Consider the following 27,070-nt stretch of genomic DNA (forward strand, 5'->3'; position numbering starts at 1 on the left):
TCCAAAACCATAACACACAGCCTTATGCTGCTTTGAAGTGTGCACACAGCTACCCCGTTTATAGGACACACAGCTAACCCAGTTTATAGGACACACACAGCTGACCCGTTTATAGGACACACACAGCTAACCCGTTTATAGGACACACACAGCTAACCCGTTTATAGGACACACACAGCTAACCCGTTTATAGGACACACACAGCTGACCCGTTTATAGGACACACACAGCTGACCCGTTTATAGGACACACACAGCTGACCCGTTTATAGGACACACACAGCTAAGCCGTTTATAGGACACACACCGCTAACCCGTTTATAGGACACACACCGCTGACCCGTTTATAGGACACACACCGCTGACCCGTTTATAGGACACACACAGCTGACCCGTTTATAGGACACACACCGCTGACCCGTTTATAGGACACACACAGCTGACCCGTTTATAGGACACACACCGCTGACCCGTTTATAGGACACACACCGCTGACCCGTTTATAGGACACACACCGCTGACCCGTTTATAGGACACACACCGCTGACCCGTTTATAGGACACACACAGCTGACCCGTTTATAGGACACACACCGCTGACCCGTTTATAGGACACACATCGCTGACCCGTTTATAGGACACACACAGCTGACCCGTTTATAGGACACACACAGCTGACCCGTTTATAGGACACACACACAGCTACACTGGGACTAGGGCCAGGGGTCTGTCTTAACCATGTGACCTGACCAGGAAAACCTCATGGGTTATCACTAGTTGCCACAAAGTCATAAACCCTGTCTATTCCTGCAATTACTCTTTGCCAACCCCAACCACACTGATAACCTTATGCCTAACTTTTTAAATTAAGACCAAAAAGGTCTGTGTGGATTCTTATTCCGTCAGTTTGTCAGTAGGGCTCAGGTCAGATGCTGTGTAGTGTTGGGCTAGATTATATCCCCTGTTATTACTAGGCTGTAACAGAGGGGGCAGCAGAGGTCAACCATCTCTCTCTCTGTGTCGCCCAGCCCCCCCTGTTGGATCGGGGAACAGAGTAGAGGTTAACTTTCTGGATATGGTAATGTTCTCGTTGTCATGCATTCACCCATAAATGTTTAAAAAGCATGGTGGTGGCTGTTTAAAGCAAACCTAATTAACCCTGTGGGTATGGTGCTGAAATCCATGTCTTGAAGTTTCCCCCTGTTTGTTACGAGAGAGAGAGAGAGAGGAGCGATGTGCAAGTCTGTTTAAAGTGCTTCCAAACTGGGCCTATTGACAGACGAGTAAGAGGGGCATAGCAGCTACTACAGAGCTGTGGGGGAGGTGTGTGTGTGACTGCGTGTACTGTGTGTGTGTGTGACTGCGTGTACTGTGTGTGTGACTGCGTGTACTGTGTGTGTGACTGCGTGTACTGTGTGTGTGACTGCGTGTACTGTGTGTGTATGCACATGTCCCTGTGTATGTGAGAGAGGGTTGGCATAGAGAGTACTTCCAACATAGCCCTCCCCAGTGGTGTTAGGCTGCTGGTTGGTTATAGTCCTTATTTTACTATATACCAGCATTTATGCACTGACCGGTTTAGGTTTTTTTCTTTAACTTGTATAACGGTATTTGGATGTTTGGTTTGTAATATGCCATGTGTAATGTCCATTTCCTCGCAGACCTAGCCGTGCCCCGTCTCACTCAAGGAGCTAATTTGTTGTTGCTTAACCACAAGACACTTGTGTTCAGTCTGCATGATCAATGCAGCACATGCAACAATGTTGATGACAATGAAGTTTTCACTTAGCTTCTTAAAACTTCTTGCGACGAGCAAACCCGTATCCGGGAGCGTAATCATAGCCTCAAGCGCATTACCATAACGCAACGTTTCCTATTCATGAAAATCGCAAATGAAATAAAAAAATTCAAACACAAGCTTAGCCTTTTGTTAACAACACTGTCATCTCAGATTTTCAAAGTATGCGTTACAGCCAACACTAGACAAGCATTTGTGTAAGTTTATCATGGCATAATGCTATGCTAGGCTCGGCTGGCAGCAGGCAACATTTTCACGAAAATAAGAAAAGCAACCAAATGAAATCATTTACCTTTGAAGAACTTCAGATGCTTTCACTCAGGAGACTCCCAGTTAGAAAAAATAATATTCTTGTAGGCGAAAAAGTTCCCGTTTGTTCATCATGCTTGGCTGAGAAATCGACCGAAAAATACTTAAACTATAACGCCAAACTTTTTTCAAAATTTGCTCTATAATATCGACAGAAACATGGCAAACGTTGTTTAGGATCCATCCTAAAGGTGTTTTTAACATATGTATTCGATAATATATCCGTCGAGGCAATTGGTTTCTCATAAGAAACGATTGGAAAAATGGCTACCTCAGTATTTTACGCAAGATTTTCTCCGGGAGACACCATGTGACCACTCGCTATATATGGTCCCTTACAGCCATTCTCCAATGGAAATGCCTAAAAAGACGTCACAATGCTGTAGACACCCTGGGGAATGCGTGGAAAATGTAAGCTCATTCGTAGCTCATTCACAGCCATATGAGGAGTCATTGGCATGAGGCGGTTTAAAAAAATGTGGCACTTCCTGATTGGATTTTTATCTGGGTTTCGCCTGTAACATCAGTTCTGTGGCACTCACAGACAATATCTTTGCAGTTTTGGAAACGTCAGAGTGTTTTCTTTCCAAAGTTGTCAATTATATGCATAGTCGAGCATCTTTTCATGACAAAATATCTTGTTTAAAACGGGAACGTTTTCATCCAAAAATTAAAATAGTGCCCCCTATATCCAAGAGGTTAATATAAATCCACAAGCGTTCTATAAATACACTGAGTTTGAGTTTCTTACAACCAGACCTCAACCTCAACGAACACCATTGGGATGAATTGGAATGCCGACTGCGAGCCAGGCCTAATCGCCCAACATTGGTGCCCAATCTCACTAATTCTCTTGTGGCTGAACGGAAGAAAATCCCTGTAGCGATGTTCCAACATCTAGTGGAAAGCCTTCCCAGAAGAGTGGAGGCAGTTATAGTAGCAAAGGGGAAGACCAACTCCATATTTAATGCCCATGTTTTTTTGCCATATCACCCAGCCCTAGTGTGAGTTACTGTAGTGAGTAGAGGTTGACCGATTAATTAGTGCCTATTTCAAGTTTTCATAACAATCAGTATTTTTGAATGCCTATTTTGCCTTTTTAAATGTATTTATTTTTTAAACCTTTATTTAACTAGGAAAGTCAGTTAAGAACACATTCTTATTTTCAATTAAGGCCTAGGAACGATGGGCCTTGTTCAGGGGCAGAACGACAGATTTTCACCTTGTCTGCTCGGGGGACCCAATCTTGCAATCTTACAGTTAACTAGTCCACCGCTTGTAGTGGAAATTTCCTGTATTTACCAAATCATGAGAGCAAACCACACACAAGTCAGAGTTATCATAAAGTCCATCTTTAATTATATGAGCTCCATCACAACCCTGAGAGTCCTTACAAAACAGTTCTTAGATGTGTCTTGGCTATAAATGATACTATCTCAACTCACATGACGAATAACAGATCTTAGGAACATTACAAAGGAAGACTTTACTTGAGAGAGGAGTATTCCATAGCCAGACAGCATTAGCTATAAATTATTGTTCAGTTTGCTCTCCTAAAACGAGGTTCTACTTCTCGTTCTTGGTATAACATAGTACATATACATCAATTGTCATTTTAGACACTCCCATTCTGGACAAGCTCACGGAGACACAGTGACTGGCACACAGACATTGTGGAGCCAAGAGATAATTGGTTCAGTTATAACTACACATGGTTGATGATATTACTTGTTTATCTAGCGTGTCCTGCGTTGCATATAATCGATGCAACGCAGGGGGATGATTTAACAAAAGCGCATTTGCGAAAAAAGCACAATCGTTGGACGACTGTGCCTAACCATAAACACCAATGCCTTTCTTAAAATCAATACACAGAAGTATATATTTTTAAACCTGCGTATTTAGCTGAAAGAAATCCAGGTTAGCAAGCAATATTAACCAGGTGAAATTGTGTCATTTCTCTTGCGTTAATTGCACGCAGAGTCGAGGTATATGCAACAGTTTGTGCAGCCTGGCTCATTGCGAACTAATTTGCCAGAATTTTACGTAATTATGACATAACATTGACGGTTGTGCAATGTAAGAAGAATATTTAGACTTAGGGATGCCACCCGTTAGATAAAATACCAAACGGTATGATAGTTTCCGGATTCGACCATATCAATGACCAAATGCTCATATTTCTGTGTTATTATGTTATAATTAAGTCTATGATTTGATAGAGCAGTCTGACTGAGCGATGGTAGGCAGCAGCAGGCTCGTAAGCATTCATTCAAACAGCACTTTCGTGCATTTTGCCAGCAGCTCTTCGCAAGCACAGCGCTGTTTATGACTTCAAGCCTAATGACTGGTGTAACCGATGTGAAATGGCTAGCTAGTTAGCGGGGTGCGGGCTAATAGTGTTTCAAACATCACTCGCTCTGAGACTTGGAGTAGTTGTTCTCCTTGCTTTGCAAGGGCCGCGGCTTTTGTGGAGCGATGGGTAATGCTGCTTCGAGTGTAGCTGTTGTCGATGTGTTCCTGGTTCGAGCCCAGGTAGGGGCGAGGAGAGGGACGGAAGCTATACTGTTACACTGGCAATACTAAAGTGCCTATAAGAACATCCAATAGTCAAAGGTTAATTAAATACAAATGGTATAGAGAGAAATAGTCCTATAAATACTATATTAACTACAACCTAAAACCTCTTACCTTGGAATATTGACGTCTCATGTTAAAAGGAACCACCAACTTCCATATGTTCTCATGTTCTGAGCAAGGAACTCAAATGTTAGCTTTTTTACATGGCACATATTGAACTTTCTTCTCCAACACTTTGTTTTTGCATTATTTAAACCAAATTGAACATGTTTCATTATTTATTTGAGGCTAAATTTAATTTTATTGATGTATTATGTTAAGGTAAAATAAGTGTTCATTCAGTATTGTTGTAATTGTCATTATTACAAATACATTTTTTAAAAACCGGACGATTTAATCGGTTTCGGCTTTTTTGGTCCTCCAATAATCGGTATCGGCGTTGAAAAATCATAATCGGTTGACCTCTAGCTACCACAAGGTCTTCCCGTGGGCAGGTAAGACTGTAAAGTACTTCAATATTCCTGGTCCTTGTTCCCCCTGGGATGCAGTCTTTACTACCATTGGAGACCTGTCTCCTCGTTCTCTCATTCTCTTTCTTTTTTTTTTCTTTCTCTTTCATTTTTCTCTTTCTCTCTCCTCTCTCTCTCTCCACTCTTTCTCTCTCCATTTGTGAGAATGCTGTTCATTGACTACTGCTCAGCGTTCAACACCATCGTCCCCTCCAAGCTCGTCACCAAGCTTAGGACCCTGGTACTGAACATCTCACTCTGAAGCTGGATCCTGGACTTCCTGACGGGCCGACCCCAGGTGGTGAAGGGTAGGCAACATCACGTCCACCAAACTGACCCTCAACATGGGGCCTCCACAGGGGTGTTCTAATCTCTAAGGACTTAAAATGGTCCACGTGCACAGTCATGAAGAAGGCGTGACGGCGCCTCTTCCCCCTCAGGAAGTTGAAAAGGTTTGGCAATGGGCCCTCAAATTCTCAAAAAGGTCTACAGCTGCGCTATTGGGAGCACCTTGACTATCTGCATCACTGCTTGGTACGGCAACAACACCGCCCTCGGTCGCATGGTGCTAGAGGATGGTGCGGACAGCCCCCTCGACTGGGGCCGAGTTCCCTGCCATCCAGGACCTCTATATCAGGCGGTGTGAAAGGAAGACCCGGACAATCATCAAAGACTCCAGCCCCCCAAGCCATAGATTGTTCTCTCAGCTCCACACAGCAAGTGGTACCAGTGCATCAAGTCTGACAACAACAGGGTCCTGAACAGCATCTATCCCCAAGCCATAACACTTCTAAATAGGTTCTAGGGAATATCTGAGTTGGCCCTTGTATTTATTTCTCTATGGCACGCTCACAGGACTCTACACACTCACGCACACTGACACTCCAACACACACACATTTATACTGAATCTACATACATGCACACACACTCACATACAATTATAAACAGAGTAGCAGCAGTGTAAATTATCATACACTGAGTATACAGAACATTAAGGACGCCTGTTCTTTCCATGAGACTGACGAGGTGAATCCAGGTGAAAGCTATGATCCCTTGTTGATGTCACTTGTTAAATCCACTTCAATCAGTGTAGATGAAGAGGAGGAGACCGGTTAAAGAAGGATTTTTAAACCTTAAGACAATTAAGACATGGGGTGTGTGTGTGCCATGCAGAGGGGGAATGGGCAATATAACATGTTTAAGTGCCTACGAACAGGTTATGGTAGTAGGTGCCAGGCGCACCGGTTTGTGTCAAGAACTGCAATGCGGCTGGGTTTTTCACGCTCAACAGTGTCCTGTGTGTATCAAGAATGGCCCACCACCCAAAGAACATCCAGCCGACTTGACACAACTGTGGCAAATATTTGGGTCTACATTGGCCAGAATCCCTGTGGAACGCTTTCAGCACCTTGTAGAGTCCATGCCCCAACGAATTTAGGCTGTTCTGAGGGCGAAAGGGGCGGGTTGCAACTCAATAATTAGGAAGAGGTTTCTAATGTTGGTTATACTCTGTGTATATCCTGATGCCAAGTCACCTTACAGTTGAAGTCGGAAGTTTACATACACCTTAGCCAAATACATTTAAACTGTTTTTCACAATTCCTTACATTTAATCTTGGTAAAAATTCCCTGTCTTAGGTCATTTAGGATCACCACTTTATTTTAAGAATGTGAAATGACAGAATAATGGTAGAGTGATTTATTTCAGCTTTTATTTCTTTCATCACATTCCCAGTGGGTCAGAAGTTTATACACACTCAATTAGTATTTGGTAGCATTGCCTTTAAATTGTTGGGTCAAATGTGTCGGGTAGCCTTCCACAAGCTTCCCACAATAAGTTGGGTGAATTCTGGCCCATTCCTCCTGACAGAGCTGGTGTAACTGAGTCAGATGTGTAGTCCTCCTTGCCACTCCAATACCTTGACTTCGTTGTCCTTAAGCCATTTTGCCACAACTTTGGAAGTATGCTTGGGGTCATTGTCCAAGCTTTAACTTCCTGACTGATGTATTGGGATGTTGCTTCAATATATCCACCAAATTTTCCTCCCTCATGATGCCATCAATTTTGTGAAGTGCACCAGTCCCTCCTGCAGCAAAGCACCCCCACAACATGATGCTGCCTCCCCCGTGCTTCACGGTTGGGATAGTGTTCTTCGGCTTGCACGCCTCCCCCCTTTTCTTCGAAATATAACGATGGTCATTATGGCCAAACGGTTCTATTTTTGTTTCATCAGACCAGAAAGATATTTCTCCAAAAAGTACGATCTTTGTCCCCATGTGCAGTTACAAACCGTAGTCTGGGTTTTTTATGGCGGTTTTGGAGCAGGGGCTACTTCCTTGCTGAGCGGACTTTCAGGTTATGTCGATATAGGACTCGTTTTACTGTAGATATAGATACTTCTGTACCGGTTTCCTCAAGCATCTTCACAAGGTCCTTTGCTGCTGTTCTACAACATGATTGGAGTCCAACTGTGGTAAATTCAAATGATTGGACACTATCTGGAAAGGCACACAACTGCATATTTAAGGTCCCACAGTAGACAGTGCATGTCAGAGCAAAAACCAAGTCATGCGGTCGAAGGAATTGTCTGTAAAACTCAGAGACAGGATTGTATTGAGGCACAGATCTGGGAAAGGGAAACATTTCTGCAGCATTGAATGTCCCCAAGAACAGAGGCATCCATCTTTCTTAAATGGAAGAAGTTTAGAACCACCAAGACTCTTCCTGGAACTGGCCGCCCGGCTAAACTGAGCAATCAGGAGAAGGGCCTTGATTAGGGAGGTGACCAAGAACCCAATGGTCACTCTGACAGAGCTCCAGACATCCTCTGTGGAGATGGATGAACCTTCCAGAAGGACAAGCATCTCTGCAGCTCTCCACCACTCAGGCCTTTATGGTAGAGGGGCTTGACAGAGTGCACTCCTCAGTAAAATGCACATGACAGGCTGCTTGGAGTTTGCCAAAAGTCACGTAAAGACTCTGACCATGAGAAACAAGATTATCTTGTCTGATGAAACCAAGATTGAACTCTTTGGCCTGAATGCCCAGAGTTATGTCTGGAGGAAACCTGGTACCATCCCTGGTGGCAGCATCATTCTGTGGGGATGTTTTCAGCAGCAGGGCTTGAGAGACTAGTCAGGATCGAGGGAAAGCTGAACGGAGCAAAGTACAGAGAGATCCTTGTTAAAAAAACCTGCTCCAGAGCGCTCAGGACCTCAGACTGGGGTGAAGGTTCACCTTCCAACAGGACAACGACCCTAAGCACACAGCAAAGACTGCACAGGAGTGGCTTAGGGACAAGTCTCTGAACGTCCTTGAGTGTTCCAGCAAGAGCCCGGACTTGAACCTGAACTAACATCTCTGGAGAGACCTGAAAATAGCTGTGCAACGGCGCACCCCATCCAACCTGGCAGAGCTTGAGATGATCTGCAGGGAAGAAAGGGAGGAACGCTCCAAATACAGGTGTGCCGAGCTTGTAGCATCATACCCAATAAGACTCGAGGCTGTAATCGCTGTCAAAGGTGCTACAACCAAGTACTGAGTAAAGGATCTGAATACTTAAGTAAATGTGATATTTATTTATGAACTTATTTTTGCTTTGTCATAATGGGTAACAATGTGCAAATAGTCTATGGGGTCTGAATACTTTGTAAATGCATAGTACGTACCTCACTCTAGCATCCCTGCACTCAAACTGACCCTGTGCATAGCTTACTTATGTTCTTTTTTTTCTTGTGTGTTTTTGTTCTACCTTATGTCATTTTTAGTGCTTCATTGATATTTATTACTTACTGCATATTTGGGTTTGGAGTGTGCAAGAAAGGAATTTCACTGTTCTAGTGCATTTGACATTAAAACTTGAAACCTCATCTCTCCTTCCTTCCTTCCCTCTCTCTCCTTGTCTTGGCCACATGGTCCTGTCCTGCTTCTGAGAGAGAGGGAACGCCCCAGAGCCCATTGCTCTGGGGCATTTAGCCCCCCCCCCCCCCCCCCCCAATATCACCCCTCATCCCTTCCCTGTCTCCTGGTTTTGCTCCTCTCCCTTCTCTTGTTTCCTCCTCACTGCTCCCTCCTCTCCCTTCCTTTGCTCTACGCCTCCCCTCTTTTTTATATCTCTCCCTCTCCTCATCATCTCTGCTCGCAGGTATTTAATGAAAGGATAGTTTCTCTCTCTCTCTCTCCTGCTCGCTCTCTCTCTCGTTCTCTCACTCTCTCGTGTTTGCTCTCTCTCTCGTTCTCTCACTCTCTCGTGTTCGCTCTCTCTCTCTCTCTCTCTCTCTCTCTCTCTCGCGAACGAGAGGGCGAACGAACGAATGAACGAGAGGGCGAACGAACGAATGAACGAGAGGGCGAACGAACGAATGAACGAGAGGGAGACGGAGGGAGGGAGGGAGGGAGAGGGGCTGACGGGCAGATTTGGATGGATAGAAGTTTAGGAGAAGTGTTTTTACTTTCTTCACTTTTCTAATGAGACACCCTGGTAAATGGCTGGTCTCTCTGTCTCTCGCATCTCTGACAGGGCTCATACTAACCTCACTCACCAAGGTCACAGTTTAAATACACTGTATGGATCTAGTTTAAAAGCAGTGTAATATATGGAACTCTAGCGCCGGTCCTGGAGAACTAATTGTATGCAGGATTTTGTTCCAAAACCAGCTGGGATGAAGCAAAACCTGCACACCAGTAGTTCTCAAGGACCGTAGTTTTCCACCCCTTACATACGTTTGTTGGAGAACTTCCTCATAAAATGTACTGTATCTCTGCCTAAGGGGTTTTGCTTACTGTTAAGTGTGGCTAGCTCTATTCAGAAAGTTGAACAGAAGTGTCTTTCGGATACTCAGTCATCCTAAATTGGTAAGTCAGTGGTCCACCTTTAGGCAGACAGTTGTGTCAGTGTCAGAGAGCCTCGGCTGGTGGGCATGATGGGGTTGTTTAACCCACTCTGTCACCTCAGGGAGTGAATGAACCACTGAAGGGTTTTCTCATTCTACCCCAGCATAACTCTTACTTCATAACAGTGATGATACAATAGTGCTTCTAGTCTCATCCTAACCACCCTACAGCCTCTTTGTATCCACAGAGCTTTCTTTCTATCTTTCTCTCTCTCCTCCGTATCCTCTCTCTCCTCTTTTTATCTCCATCGTCTCCTCCCAGGGAGTGTGTAAATAAATGAGGTGGGTGCTGATGTTCAGCTGTTTCCTTCTCTTACTCCTGCTCTTTCTCTCTCGCTCTCTCTCGTTCTCCTGGCTGTCTGTGGGTAAGCACTTTGCTGGGTGACAGCGCCCATCCTTCACAGGGCCCTGCCATATGCCACGCTGCTGTCAGAGGAGACTGCTGCAGATGCTCCAGCTGCTCTCTTCACCCCTATCTACCTCCCTACACACCTCCCTCACCTCACACACCTCCCCAAAACTGAGACAGGTAGATGTGTAGAGGCTCAGTGAGACTGAGACACAAAGTGAGAGACTTGGTTAGGGAGGATAGACAGAGAAAGAATGGGAAGGATGGAAGATGGGTGTAAGAGGGTGGAAATAGTTTGAGAGGAGATGTAACAGGGTTTGGAGTAGGCTTGGGTGGTATCCAGATTTTCATATTGTCATATCGCCCTTCTCATATACCAGGATTTACGGTATAACCGGCATAGCACACAAGTGGGTGCTAAAAACACAAGAAAAGCCCATCGGGCCTGTATTACCAGAATGCTAACAAAATTAGCACAAACTACTATAATAGTGAAATCACATAGCTAAATGCTAACGGGCAAAAACGGATAAACTATTTGCAAAGACTGGCAAACCCAGCTCGTAAAGTTATACAAGCATAGCGACTAGCTACCGGCTATCATTTTCGATCTGTATGGACATTGACAAGCGAAAGTGAACAAGATAAATTGTGCAAATTAACAAAGTTGTGATGCTTGCTTTTCTGAAGGAAGAGAACCATGTGTACATGGAGAAGAGGGAACACTAGTAGGAAGCACAGGGGAAAGAATAACTCATCCAGAGATCTTTGACTTCTGGCAGAAAGCCATACTAAGATAACTGATGGAAAACATTGAGTAGTGAATTGCACATAAGTGTAAGTACATCACCTCATTGCGCTGCACAACAGAGACTCACTGATAGATATAGAATGCTATGGATTCACCACATGGCTTTCTCCCGCTGTGCTGTTTATAAACAAACACGTGACTGGCTCAACTGTTCTGGGGAACTACGATAAGCTTCATCATTTAAAATGTGACAGGTGAAATGAAGAAAGCTTTATCTCCTAATGTATTGCACATGTGGACTGCGGGTAACAACTTAAAAAGTGGCTACAAATATGAACATTTATTGAAAGAGTTTGAATAAATATTTTTGAATATTGGCAGAACCATTCCGTGGCTTTTTCCAAATACACCGCTATACGATATACCGCCCGAGCCTTGTTTGGAGAAGGGAGAGAGCGAGGGTAGAATGGCGTAGGCGACAGAGAGAATAAGTGAGGGAAATAAAGCAAGATGACACTTGAGAGAAAGAAAGAGGGTTAGAGACCCAGTAACTGAGACGGACAGATGAATAGTGATAGATGGAGAGAAGGTGAGAGAGGAGAAAAGTGCCTTTGTTTCATGTTGATCCTCATCTGATCCTCATGGGGCGGCAGGTAGCCTAGTGGTTAGAGCGTTGGACCAGTAACCGAAAGGTTGAAAGATTGAATCCCCGAGCTGACAAGGTAAAAATCTGTCCTTCTGCCCCTGAACAAGGCAGTTAACCCACTGTTCCTAGGCCATCATTGAAAGTAAGAATTTGTTCTTAACTGACTTGCCCAGTTAAATGTAAAAAGTTACAAGAAGCTTGATCTTTCAAGCTAATGTTAGCCGTTTAGCAAAACCTAGCTGGAGAGAATTTGTCCCATCTTAGATAATTAACTTAATAGTTATAAGATATATAGCTGGCAAACATTAGTAGTGAATATCATACAAGTGTAACTTGATCACCTCTCTTCAGTTGCACTGCAAGGAGTGACTGGTCTCATTGTGCTTCTTTATAAACAAACACACGTGACAGCTGTTTTGGAAAACAAATACTGGTAAGCTTCATAATGAAAAATAATGTAACAGTCAAAATAATGAATGTAATCTGCTTTGTCTGTTACCTAGTGCTCAAGTTGACTGCATGTATTTATATGAAATGTACAAATATTCAAATTTGCTTAAAACGGTATCGTACGAGGGTATTTAGAAACCCTAGTTTCGAGGCCTCCTCATTCAGGTTGAGAACAAGTTACACCTTGACGCAACAACACCAACAGATCTTTAAACCCAATCCCCAAAAACTTTAGTTCTTATAAAAAATGAAGCACCAAGTAACTGTCTTTCTCCCGTGCTCCTCCAGATCGTTTCCTTCAAGCGCTGTTAAATCGGGCCTCCGTCTCAAAGCTATCAGTTTAGTGTCTCTGTGATCTTCCAGCAGAGAAAACACAACTAGTTTCAAGGGACCTGAATGGCTGGCCTGCCTGTTTTCCTGCATCCGTGTGTCTGCGTCGGTCTGTCTGCATTTCTCTCTGCCACCCAGGCAGTTGTTTGTCTCTGTGGAAGAACAAGGCTGGCGAGACAACAGTAACACATGGCTCCGAAACAATGGGAAACTGGCTGCTGTGGCTCCGGTCCTCTCTCTCTCTCTCTCTCTCTCTCTCTCTCTCTCTCTCTCGTGCGCGTCGTTCACCAGCTTGACTTCAAATCATGCATGAAATATGCCTCTGCCCCCATCTGTGTGTCGATCCACTCAAAAACGTCTGTGGCGGAAGGGTGCAGGTGCAGGCTGGTCTGCTGAAATACCCAGTACCCTGGTGTGAATGGTGTCTCCACGGACTCAATGGAATGCTCATCAGTAGTGTTAACTGTCACTCACCGTCTAAAGTATGGGAATAATTTGTCTCATCCGCTATGAGGCTTTAATGGGTTGCCAGCAGGGTTGACTGGTATGTTTTGCCCCAGTTAAGCACCTAGATTTACGTCATTTGGTTTAATGTCTGCATGTGTGAGCGTGGGCTTTTAGATGTGTGTGGCCTTATTTTGGGGTTTGCTGATACCTCTGAGGAAAGTATGTTTATAAAGACAGCGTGTTTGCATTCAATATAGTTTGTGTGTCTTGAGCAGTGCTGTTTACTCTGGTTGACTGGAGAGCAGCTGGAGAGAGAGCGGATGAAGGGCCAGTCATGCATTATAAAAAGCTGCTGATGAGTTCTGCGCTCGGGGGTTCAGACGACAAGTTTAAAAGATCACACACCTATTAAGGCAGAGCTGAGGAAAGGTGTGTGTGCGTGTGACCCAGTCTGCTCTGGATTGATCAGAGAAGAGTCTCATATTGAACATAAGACACAGTGGAGGGAAAAGAGAGTGTTCCATAACTTAATGAACTTGATTTGCAAATTTTTTGGGGACCATTTCACTCATGGCGTACTGTAAATCTATTAACAGACACGTAGAGGAGTAAAAGAGACTGACGCAGAAATGAATGAATCTTCTGGGCTCTGAGATTCCATCGCAACTGTCTGGTCTGCAGAGATCAAGAGGGCTGCTGTGAGTTGATAGAGAAACCAGCAGGTCAGGGGTTAAGGCCATTAATGAACATCGCCACCATAATGATAGTAATATACGGCCTTGCTGACGAGGATGATGGTGATGATTGTTGAACATGCTGGTGATGAAGATGATGACAGGAGAACGTGACTGAGTGGTGAAGACAGAGAGTAGTTTAGTCAGTGTGTGTAAATAGGAGCTAGCTGCAGAGCTACAGCAAAGTGTTGTTTCCACCTGGTTAGTTGATGGAATAATGGGCCAGGTTAGCCAGTGTGATTAGCCTAGCGTGGCTAGCCTAGCGCGGCTTGCCGTGCTATACAGCGGCTGAGTGCACCGCCATGCTTATTTATACCAACAGACACACATAAAACAGAACCACTCCCATCTGTATTTACCACTATATATAATGAGTTCGGCCCAATTGGCACTCTATTCCCTACAGTCAAAAGTTGAGCACTATATAGGGAATAGGGTGCTATTTGAGACACGGCCATACAGAGTGCATCTCAACAGACCCAGTGCTGTCTGTGTTGACTTACCTGTTCCCTCCCTCTTACTCAGTCTCCAGTTGACCTCTTTTAATATGCCTCCTATACTGTCTTCTTTCTCCTTCTCATCTCCATCTTCATCTCTCCTCCACACGTCTGTCTCTCCCAGTCCTTGTAGTTGCTAATCAGTGTCTTATGAGTGCCTTGTGGGTGTACTCTTGAGTGAGTGTGTGTGTGTGGAGATGGATGTACATCATTCATACTAAAGTCCCCCTGGAGTGTGATTTATGGAGCCAGCTGTGGGTACCAGACTGTGCCACACACACAGTGATACACAATACTCATGGTCACAATGCTCTCCTCTCAACATCACCATTTCCTTTGTACTGTGTCCCTGTAATGTCATCACAGGAAATGAGCTTGTGTTTATGAGAGTCTATTTCCTCCTTGGGATCCTATACCCTCCTATTATTTCTCTCTGTCTGTCACCCTGTCCTGCCTTTTTCTCCCAGTCTTTTATTCTCCATGTCTAACCCACCCGCCCTGTCTTTCTCTCCCCTCCAGGCTAACACTTACACCTCCATCAGGAGCAAACAAGGGTCCTTGACATTCAATTTCCTGCTTGCCACACACTTTTTCATTGTGTGTTTTTCTCCCCTTTCGTCTCTGCCTGAGTCAGATGGGCAGACAGAGGGACGGGCGGACTGAGGAACGGAGAGAGGAACAGACAGAGAGGGGGACAGGGAGGGTGTTTTTCATGGGGGGCAGCCTCCGTCCCTCCCTGTCTGAACAGCCCAGTAGCAAGGTCACCTTACTGGGAGCCATGACACAGCTTTTTCTAGGAACATATTTTTTGGGGAACCGTTTCAGTGTCTTAGGAATTCTGCTTTAAAATGTTTGGATTCTTCTTGGAAATTGTTGGGCGATGTTTGGTTCTTTACTTCTATGGTATTAAAGGTTGCTGATAACCTAGTGTCTGTGTGGACGTGTTTAACTATACTTGTGGGGACCAGAAGTCCCCACAAGAACAGTAAACGAACACAAACTGGGGACATTTTGTTAGTCCCCACAGTGTCAAATGCTATTTCTAGGGGGTTTAGGGTTTAGGTTAGAATTAGTGTTAAGGTTAGGAGGGAAAATAGGATCTTGAATGGTACTACATTTTGTGTCCCAACAAGGTTAGTTGTACAAGACTGTGTGTGGGGCGCACACTGTCCTGTAGTGAGATAAATTAGTATGTTCGATGTTGTCTTGAACAGGTGGCTAAGCCAGCATGGAGAATATATACACACACACCCTAATGATTAATAGACTGAGTCAAGTCCCTGTCTAGTTTGTGAGTGGATGTGGTAAATGAGCAGAGCACACGTTAATTGTTGGAGGTGTGTGTTTGCATGGCAGCTTTATTTAACGGTTGATGTATTGATTGGTGTGGCAGAGATCATCTGTTAATGGCTGGTCTTCCTGTATATGATTTGATGTGTGTGTTGTCTGATTTGTCCATTAGAATGTGTAAGGTGATAGACGGTCTAATACCGCTGATGTCTGTCTGTCTGTCTGGTTACTGTAATGTATACAGTGTGAGTAGACTGACTGACTGATCTTCCCTCTGTCTTTTTCTTTCTTTCTGTTTTTTTTCTTATTTTTTCCTTTTTCTCTCTCCTCTCCTGTCTCTCCGTCTAACTCTCCCTCCCTGTAGGTGAGTGTGGTGCAGGACTCTGTGAACATCTCAGGTCAGAACACTATGAACATGGTGAAGGTGCCAGACTGCAGGCTGGCCGATGAGCTGGGAGGGCTTTGGGAACACTCCCGCTTCACTGACTGCTCCCTGTGTGTGGCGGGACAGGAGTTCCAGGCACACAAAGCCATCCTGGCAGGTAAGACTACTTTTGTCTCGCACGCCACGCACGTGCATACTGACCACACAGAACACCGGACCCACTTCTTACAGATATTGACACATCAATGACAGAAACACAGACTATGGGCTCTATTGTATCAAACCTAACGCAATGTTAAGTCTTAGCGCTGTCGGTAGTAGTAGAAATATTTTAGCAATTTTCACAACCAGAATAATGGCCACAGTAGCTGGCGGTGGAGCGAAAGTTCTGGACTTATAAAACACATTGTAGGTGTGTCGAGGCTTGGCCCCACACTGACCAATCGGAACGTGCTCTATGGCTAAATGTGTAGTTGCTTAAAGTTGTTTATTTACTGTCTGTTATGTATAGCGTTGTCATCAACTCCAATTCGAATATTAGTCCGTTATAGCCTAGTTCGTTAAATATCCTTCCCCATATTTGCTAAATATTTTCAACATGTTTGCATTCCACATTGTTTTAATTGCATTGCTTTAATATGTAATTACACGATTAAACATAGGCTATAGCATTCACACCGATATAGGGGCTAGGCCTACTGTAAATTGCAGTGTGGTCATGCCAAACATAGTCAATAAGCAAGACTAAATTCACTTGGCTATCGATAAGGCCGAAAAAGAAAGTGTATAATTCTAATAACTAAACAGCAGGGCCTCCTGAGTGGCGCAGCGGTCTAAGGCACTGCATCGAAGTGTTGTGGCGTCATTACAGCCTGGTGTTTGATACCCCGGTCAACAGCACTGCACCCCCCACAGCAACTCGTCCAAGCCTTCCCCATTTCTCTTTCTCCCAAATCCAGTCAGCTGATGTTCTGAAAGAGCTGCAAAATCTGGACCCCTACAAATCAGCCGGGCTAGACAATCTGGACCCTTTCTTTCTAAAATGATCTGCCGAAATTGTTGTCACCCCTATTACTAGCCTGTTCAACCTCTCTTTCGTGTCGTCTGAGATTCCCAAAGATTGGAAAGCAGCTACTGTCATCCCCCTCTTCAAAGGGGGGGACACTCTTGACCCAAACTGCTACAGACCTATATCTATCCTACCCTGCCTTTCTAAGGTCTTCGAAAGCCAAGTCAACAAACAGATTACTGACCATTTCGAATCTCACCATACCTTCTCTGCTATGCAATCTGGTTTCAGTGCCGGTCATGGGTGCACCTCAGCCACGCTCAAGGTCCTAAACGATATCTTAACCGCCATCGATAAGAAACATTACTGTGCAGCCGTATTTATTGATCTGGCCAAGGCTTTCGACTCTGTCAATCTCCTCATCAGCAGACTCGACAGCCTTGGTTTCTCAAATGATTGCCTCGCCTGGTTCACCAACTACTTCTCTGATAGAGTTCAGTGTGTCAAATCGGAGGGTCTGCTGTCCGGACCTCTGGCAGTCTCTATGGGGGTGCCACAGGGTTCAATTCTTGGACCAACTCTCTTCTCTGTATACATCAATGATGTCGCTCTTGCTGCTGGTGAGTCTCTGATCCACCTCTACGCCTCCAATTGCTCTTAAATACAAGTAAAACTAAATGCATGCTCTTCAACCGATCGCTGCCTGCACCTGCCCGCCTGTCCAACATCACTACTCTGGACGGCTCTGACTTAGAATACGTGGACAACTACAAATACCTAGGTGTCTGGTTAGACTGTAAACTCTCCTTCCAGACCCACATCCAACATCTCCAATCCAAAGTTAAATCTAGAATTGGCTCCCTATTTCGCAACACAGCATCCTTCACTCATGCTGCCAAACATACCCTTGTAAAACTGACCATCAAACCAATCCTCGACTTCGACGATGTCATTTACAAAATAGCCTCCAATACCCTACTCAACAAATTGGATGCAGTCTATCACAGTGCAATCAGTTTTGTCACCAAAGCCCCATATACTACCCACCATTGGGACCTGTACGCTCTCGTTGGCTGGCCCTCGCTTCATACTCGTCGCCAAACCCACTGGCTTCATGTAATCTACAAGACCCTGCTAGGTAAAGTCCCCCCTTATCTCAGCTCGCTGGTCACCATAGCATCACCCACCTGTAGCACGCGCTCCAGCAGGTATATATCTCTGGTCACCCCCAAAACCAATTCTTTCTTTGGCTGCCTCTCCTTCCAGTTCTCTGCTGCCAATGACTGGAACGAACTACAAAAATCTCTGAAACTGGAGACTCATATCTCCCTCACTAGCTTTAAGCAGCAACTGTCAGAGCAGCTCACATTACTACACCTGTACATAGCCCACCTATAATTTAGCCCAAACAACTACCTCTTTCCCTACTGTATTTTATTGATTTATTTATCTTGCTCCTTTGCACCCCATTATTTTTATTTCTACTTTGCACATTCTTCCACTGCAAATCTACCATTCCAGTGTTTTACTTGCTATATTGCCACCATGGCCTTTTTTTTGCCTTTACCTCCCTTATCTCACCTCATTTGCTCACATCGTATATAGACTTGTTTATACTGTATTATTGACTGTATGTTTGTTTTACTCCATGTGTAACTCTGTGTCGATGTATGTGTCGAACTGCTTTGCTTTATCTTGGCCAGGTCGCAATTGTAAATGAGAACTGGTTCTCAACTTGCTTACCTGTTTAAATAAAGGTTAAATAAAAAATAAAAATAAAAATATTTGCACTTCTACAGATAGTAGTTGTGGTCTCAACTTTTGCGAGTTAGAATAGTAGAATACACAAGGTGAAATTTTTAAATGTTTTTATCAGCAGTTATAGATCTGTCATTCTCATTGAAAGCAAGTCGAGGAAGCGGTAGATCTGTTCAATGTACACTATTTCTATGCTACCCGCTCATAAGTTTGTTTTTGTCTTTCTTTTGGTTTTGTACAACAGCTTTAAACAGCTGAAAATACATTATTTTTTGATAATGATATATATAATATAAGACAGGTAAATTACCAACCCTTGCGTCAGGGTTGGAAAATAGTGGAGTGCTGGCTTTTTGAAGTTGAAATTGCCAAAGAGCAGGCTGTTAATGGCAGCTGCAAATAGAGCCCCATGGCTGAGTATCTGACTGAAACTTTCAGGAACTCTCCCTGTGGAGAATGGGAATGGCTGTCAATTATCCAGTCATTTTGAGACATTTTAATTGTGTGCTACTGTGGCATTGGGGTCTTCACTCTCTCTCTCCACCCCCTCATCTGGCTCTCTGCACCTCCCTCTCACTTTTTCTCCTTTTCCCTCGCTTCTTCCGCTACCTGGGTTAGGTGACACCCACTCCCCTCATTGTTCTCCCTCTCCACCACCGTTCCTGTGACAACTCTCCGGTCCGTTAATCACTGTGGAAACGGACAGAGCAGGATCAAAAGGGCTGTGGAAGGGTGTGTGCTGGCTGAGCGGAACACTTTAAATTGGCTTCTTATTGGTCATGTGATCTAAAACAGTGTGTGGTGCTTCTCTCTCTGTCTACTGCAGAACGAGCTTGGCACTGCATCTCTAATACCCTCACACAGCTATGGTACAACACTCACACAAAACAACTCTCAGCTATGGTGCAACACTCACAGCAAAACAACTCTCAGCTATGGAACAACACTCACAGCAAAACAACTCTCAGCTATGGAACAAAACAACTCTCAGCTATGGAACAACACTCACAACAAAACAACTCTCAGCTATGGAACAAAACAACTCTCAGCTATGGAACAACACTCACAACAAAACAACTCTCAGCTATGGAACAGGACTCACAACAAAACAACTCTCAGCTATGGAACAGGACTCACAACAAAACAACTATCAGCTATGGAACAAAACAACCCTCAGCTATGGAACAACACTCACAGCAAAACAACTCTCAGCTATGGTACAACACTCACACAACAACTCTCAGCTATGGTACAACACTCACACAAAACAACTCTCAGCTATGGAACAGGACTCACACAAAACAACTCTCAGCTATGGAACAGGACTCACACAAAACAACTCTCAGCTATGGAACAACACTCATAGCAAAACAACTCTCAGCTATGGAACAACACTCACAACGAAACAACTCTCAGCTATGGAACAACACTCACAACGAAACAACTCTCAGCTATGGAACAACACTCACAACGAAACAACTCTCAGCTATGGAACAACACTCACAACGAAACAACTCTCAGCTATGGAACAACACTCACAACGAAACAACTCTCAGCTATGGAACAACACTTCAGGTGTCCTACTCCCAAGCACACTAGTCTCATACTGTCATATAGAGGAATCCCATTTCTTTATTAGAAAAACACATGTAGACTATGAAACAATTATTTGCCATTAAGAATGGCTGTCAATTATTGAGTCATTTTGAGCCATTTTAATTGTGTGCTGCTGTGGGGTTGGGTTTCTCTATCTCTCTCTCTCTGACAAATCTCTGAATTAAACAACGCTATATGGTTCAGTACGTCACAAATTACAGCCTATTCCCTAGTGTGCTACCCTGGTCAAAAATAGTGCACTATATAGGAAATAGGGTGCCATTTGGGGCACATCCTGAGAGCTGGTGCATTAGGCCTTGGGAGTAGCAGTAGCAGGACGGTGTGTACCGGAGGCTGTTCGTTCTTTCCACAGACCCTGTGGCAGGCAGAAAGACAGACAGATTGGAGACACATTAGCCAACTAAACTATTCTCTCTCCTTCTCTCGCTCACTTGCTCTATCAATCTATCCATGTTCAAATTACCTCAACTAACCTGTACCCCTGCACATTGACTTGGTACCGGTACCCCCTGTATATAGCCTCGTTATGTAACTTTTTATTTGATTTGATATTTTCTTAACTCCATTTCTTGAACTGCATTGTTGGTTAAGGGCTTGTAAGTAAGCATTTGTATTCGGCGCATGTGACATACATTTTGATGTGCTCTCTCTACCCCCCCCCCCCCCTCCAGCCCGATCGCCAGTGTTCAGTGCCATGTTTGAACATGAGATGGAGGAGAGTAAAAAGGTGAGTGTTGTAGACAGTGTTGTGACCTGAACAGTCCTGTGTCTCAGTGGGGAGGTTCTTCACATATCTTTCTCTCTGTTGCATCATCACTAGTTCAGACAGGGATGTGTCTACACAGTTACTGTACCCTTCCAGAATGTTGCCTCTGTCTGCATGGAGTTGGCAGGCTCACTGTAAGATCTGTAACTGTAGGATTTGTGGGAGTTTGACCAAAATAGATCCTTGTTAGGTGTGTGTGTGAGCCCCCTGCCATGGTGGGTCCTGCTCATCTGATAGGGAGGTGGTGAGATTGAATGGTGGTGATTTAGAGGTCGTGTTGGCAGAATATTGATGCGGGCCCTGCTCAAATTTGGAAATTATAAAGCACACAGCGAGGAAATGCATCTTAATTGCTATATAAGTGGGCGTCTTCATCAGGGAGAGGGGGAGGAATGTGTCCCCATATGATAGAGAAAACAGATTCACCAGTCTATAGAGGGAGAATGAATGTGTTTGTAAATAAACACAATAATAGCCCAGCCTTGTGCCTGTTTGTATGTATTGGTAGACTCTGTTTGTGTGTGTTTGTGTTGGTAGACTCGTGTGTGTGTGTGTGTGTTGGTAGACCATGAAAGATCACATGTGTACTCTCTGTACAGGATGAATGTTTGTGTTTGTTGGTGATAAACAAACACATGTATGTCTGTGCTAATGTGTAATGGGTTGATTTGTAGTGTGCTGTTTTGTTAGTGTCCAGAGTGGAACATTAATGTGCTCTGAGCTGTCTGTATACCCGGCCTGACCCTGCTGAAATACCTCAGGTCGCCGTGACGATGATAAAGCAGCAACATAATTGGTTTACTGCCTTGTTCTGCCTCTCGGAGCGGAGAAAAGGGTTCAGGTTACCGTGCCGACGAGCGATAAAGAGCGTTGCCGTTGGCTGCAGGCACCGTTCGTTGGGAACGAATTCTCCGGATTAATTCCAGGAATCGACTGTGGGGGGGAATACATCTCAAATGTCGTTTTCAATTTTGGGGTTGAACGTGTTCAGACTGTTTCAGAGGTGTTCTGGTGCTCTGGTCTGCTCACAACTATTTGGTGTGTGTTTTATGGGTTTAGACATGGTGGGTGACATGAATGATAAAGTAGATAGTAAAATTAGCTTTACCTAAGCAAAAATATAAACCCAGCGATTTTACAGAGTTACAGTTCATAAGGAAATCTCTCAATTGAAATCAATTAATTAGGCCCAAATCTGTGGATTTCACATGATTGGGCAGGGGCGTAGCCTTGGGTGGGCCTGGGAGGGCATAGGCCCACCCACTGCGGAGCCAGTCCCAGGCCCAGCAAATCAGAATTCGTTTCTCCCCACAAAAGGGCTTTATTACAGAATTTGTGACAGACAAACACTCCTCAGCACCCCCTTCCTCTTCCCCCCTGACTGTCCCACGGGTGTAGAATCCAGATGTGGAGTTCCTGGGACGGCGTGGTTACACATGGTCTGCTGTTGTAAGGCCTTTTGGATATATTGCCAAATTCTCTAAAATGGCGTTTAAGGTGGCTTATGGTAGAGAAATGAACATTCAAATCTCTGGCAACAGCTCTGGTGCACATTCTTGCAGTCGCCATGCTAATTGCACGCTCCCTCAAACCTTGAGACATCTGTAACATTGTTTTGTGACAAAACTCACATTTTAGAGTGGCCTTTATTTTCCCCAGCACAAGGTGCACCTGTGTAATGTTCATGCTATTCAATCTGCTTCTTGATATGCCGCACCTGTCAGGTGGATGGATTATCTTGGCCAAGGAAAAATGTTCACGAACAGAAATGTAAACTAATTTTGTGCACAAATGAACTTTTTGTGTGTATGGAACATTTCTGGGATCTTATATTTCAGCTCATGAAACATGGGACCAGCACTTTGCATGTTGCGTTTATATTTTTGTTCAGTGTAGATAGTTAACTTCACCTATCTGAAATGAGTTAAGCAGACTGCATCATGGAAAGACTGCTGGAACAGGATCACAGTCAATGGAGTGCTCATAATGGGTCTGATGTTGGGAAGTTGTGGTAATATAGGCTCTGAGCACTGCCCTGGGTCTCTTCTCTCCTCCTCCAGAACCGTGTGGAGATCAACGATGTGGAGCCTGAGGTGTTCAAGGAGATGATGTGCTTCATCTACACGGGCAAAGCCCCCAACCTGGACAAGATGGCTGACGACCTGCTGGCTGCGGCTGACAAGGTTAGTGTGGGTGGAGGAGGAATGAGGAGGTGTGTATATCGTATCTGATATCATATTGTATGGATGAGTGAGTATATCATATGTTATGTTCACTGGCCTACAGTATTATGTTATGTTTGTGTGTGAGGTGTATGAGATGCTATGTACCATATGTAGTGGTCCTGTGTGCAGAATGATGCTAGGTCTTTGTGAGGTGTATGTGAATCTAAATAAATGAACTGAATGTGGCAGAATTCAACCTCCATAACTTCCTTGGTTTTCTGTCAACATATTTGAGTAATTGCTAGGACCCCAGATCTGTTGATGCGCGAACAAACACACACGCACACACCCTACATTGTTTGTGTTAAGTGCTGCCCTTCGCTCCTCAAGGATTCCTTTTGTGACACTCCCTCATCTTAACTCTGCATTCATCCTCTCTCCTCCCATTCATTTCCTTCCCTCTCTTTTCTCATGCAGTGTGTGTGATTTATTTAATAACGGTGCATGTGGTTAACTCTGTAGGGAGCTGCTGGAATAACTGGAGGCCAAGGCCAGGTCTCACTAAGGTCCTCCTTTACCCCTCTAATGCTATCCCAGCAGCCTCTCTGGCTACACAATAGTACAGCTCTTATGTAACACACACACACACAGACACACACACACACACACACCTCTGAATCGCCAGCCTCAGTCCTCCTGGCTGCAGTCGGAAGATTAGCAATGTTGTGGGGCTTTGTACACTATATATACAAAAGTATGTGGACACCCCTTCAAGTTAGTGGCTTCGGCTATTTCAGCCACAGCCGTTTCTGACGGGTGTATAAAATCAAGTACACAGCCATGCAATCTCCATATACAAACATTGGCAGTAGAATGGCCTTACTGAAGATCTTAGTGGCTTTCAACAATGCACTGTCATAGGATGCCACCTTTCCAACAAATCAGCTTGTCAAATTTCTGCCCTGCTAGAGCTCCCCTGGTCAACCGTAACTGCTGTTATTATGAAGTGGAAACATCTAGGAGCAACAACGGCTCAGCTGTGAAGTGGTAGGCCACACAAGCTCATAGAATGGGATGGAGTGCTGAAGCGCATAGTGCTTAAAAATCATCTGCTCTCGGTTGCAACACTCACTCCCGAGGTTCCAAATTGCCTTTGGAAGCAACGTCAGCATAAGAACTGTTTGTCAGGAGCTTCATGAAATGGGTTTCCATGGCCGAGCAGCCTAGCGTCGTCTGGAGTGGTGTAAAGCTCGCTGCAATTGGACTCTGGACCAGTTGAAAGCGTTCTCTGGAGTGATAACTCACGCTTCACCATCTTGCAGTCCGACAGACGAATCTGGGTTTGGCGGATGCCAGGAGAACAATTTTTGCCCCAATGCATAGTGCCAACTGTAAAGTTTGGTGGAATAATGGTCTGGTGCTGTTTTTCATGGTTCGGGCTAGGCCACTTAGTTCCAGTAAAGGGAAATCTTAACGCTACAGCAGACAATGACATTCCAAATGATTCTGTGCATCCAATTTTGTGCCAACCGTTTTTGGAAGGCCCTTTCCTGTTTGAGCATGACAGTGTCCCTGTGCACAAAGCGAGGTTAATACAGAAATATTTTGTCAATCAGTGTGGAAGAACTTGACAGGCCTGCACAGAGCCCTGACCTCAGCTCCATCGAACACCTTTGGGATGAATTGGAACGCCGACTGCGAGCCAAGCCTAATCGCCCAACATCAATGCCTGATCTCACTAATGCTCTTGTGGCTGAATGGAAGCAAGTCCCTGCAGCAATAATCCAACATCTAGTGGAAAGCCTTCCCAGAAGAGTGGTGGCTGTTATTGCAGCAAAGGGGGGACCATCTAAATATTAATGCCCATGGTTTTGGAATGAGATGTTTGACGTGCAGGTGTCCATACTTTTGGTCATGTAGTGTATATGTGATGTGCCCATTTGCACACAAGGACACACTCGCCTATCTGTCAGTGTGTGGACAGTGGCCAGGCCTTTTGTGAGTGACTTTCTGCCTCAGAGTTGTGTGTGTTTGTCTACACTGTGGGTGTACTGCACCGTGGTGTGTTGAGTTGGACACTCAGGGTTTAACAGGACGTCAGATAAATCACCTTTCAGTGTTTACACACTACCATGATCTCTGCTCTCTCTCCCTGGTTCCCGCGCTCCACCTCCACCACTCACTGTCAACACTCCTTTTCAAACCCTCTCTCTCAAAGTCAAACTAGCTTCATTGACGTGACAGGAGCAATTTGATGTTATGAAATCATTAAACTGTCCAGCATTTCCTATTGTAAATGGTGATAGATAGCAAGTACAAATGTATTAGTTTTCTCCCCCCTCCCGTCTCTCTGTCAGTATGCTCTGGAGAGGCTGAAGGTGATGTGTGAGGATGCTCTGTGCACCAGTCTGTCTGTGGAGAACACTGCAGAGATCCTCATCCTGGCAGACCTGCACAGTGCAGACCAACTCAAAACACAGGCTGTGGACTTCATCAACTAGTGAGTGGCACACACACACTGCACCCCGCTCTCATTCTATACTCCTCACTCACACACACACACTGCACCCCACTCTCATTCTATACTCCTCACTCAAACACACACACTGCACCCCACTCTCATTCTATACTCCTCACTCACACACACACTGCACCCCGCTCTCATTCTATACTCCTCACTCAAACACACACACTGCACCCCACTCTCATTCTATACTCCTCACTCACACACACACTGCACCCCGCTCTCATTCTATACTCCTCACTCACACACACACTGCACCCCGCTCTCATTCTATACTCCTCACTCAAACACACACACTGCACCCCGCTCTCATTCTATACTCCTCACTCACACACACACACTGCACCCCGCTCTCATTCTATACTCCTCACTCAAACACACACACTGCACCCTGCTCTCATTCTATACTCCTCACTCACACACACACACACTGCACCCCGCTCTCATTATATACTCCTCACTCACACACACACACTGCACCCTGCTCTCATTCTATACTCCTCACTCACACACACACACACTGCACCCTGCTCTCATTATATACTCCTCACTCACACACACACACTGCACCCTGCTCTCATTCTATACTCCTCACTCACACACACACACACTGCACCCCGCTCTCATTATATACTCCTCACTCACACACACACACTGCACCCCACTCTCATTCTATACTCCTCACTCAAACACACACACTGCACCCCACTCTCATTCTATACTCCTCACTCAAACACACACACTGCACCCCGCTCTCATTCTATACTCCTCACTCAAACACACACACTGCACCCCGCTCTCATTCTATACTCCTCACTCACACACACACACTGCACCCCGCTCTCATTCTATACTCCTCACTCAAACACACACACTGCACCCTGCTCTCATTCTATACTCCTCACTCACACACACACACACTGCACCCCGCTCTCATTATATACTCCTCACTCTCACACACACACACTGCACCCTGCTCTCATTCTATACTCCTCACTCACACACACACACACTGCACCCCGCTCTCATTATATACTCCTCACTCACACACACACTGCACCCCGCTCTCATTATATACTCCTCACTCACACACACACACTGCACCCTGCTCTCATTCTATACTCCTCACTCAAACACACACACTGCACCCTGCTCTCATTCTATACTCCTCACTCACACACACACACTGCACCCTGCTCTCATTATATACTCCTCACTCACACACACACTGCACCCCGCTCTCATTATATACTCCTCACTCAC

At 44.8% G+C, this 27,070-nt stretch overlaps 1 protein-coding gene across 2 annotated transcripts in view; it reads left to right on the forward strand.

The window, feature by feature from the left end:
- The window catches only part of LOC110538651 (speckle-type POZ protein), an 89,709-nt gene that overhangs the window by 57,984 nt on the left and 4,655 nt on the right, over nt 1–27,070 (forward strand). For both annotated transcript variants that reach the window (XM_021625605.3, XM_090193852.1), the window contains 4 exons: nt 15,948–16,125; nt 21,024–21,079; nt 23,179–23,301; nt 25,641–25,783. In XM_021625605.3, the coding sequence (XP_021481280.1) occupies nt 15,948–16,125; nt 21,024–21,079; nt 23,179–23,301; nt 25,641–25,783 (500 nt within the window). The remainder of the gene's footprint in view (nt 1–15,947; nt 16,126–21,023; nt 21,080–23,178; nt 23,302–25,640; nt 25,784–27,070) is intronic.

This window comes from Oncorhynchus mykiss, chromosome 12, assembly GCF_057628025.1.
Source record: "Oncorhynchus mykiss isolate SJ-2025 chromosome 12, ASM5762802v1, whole genome shotgun sequence".
In the NCBI taxonomy this organism is placed as follows: domain Eukaryota; kingdom Metazoa; phylum Chordata; class Actinopteri; order Salmoniformes; family Salmonidae; genus Oncorhynchus; species Oncorhynchus mykiss.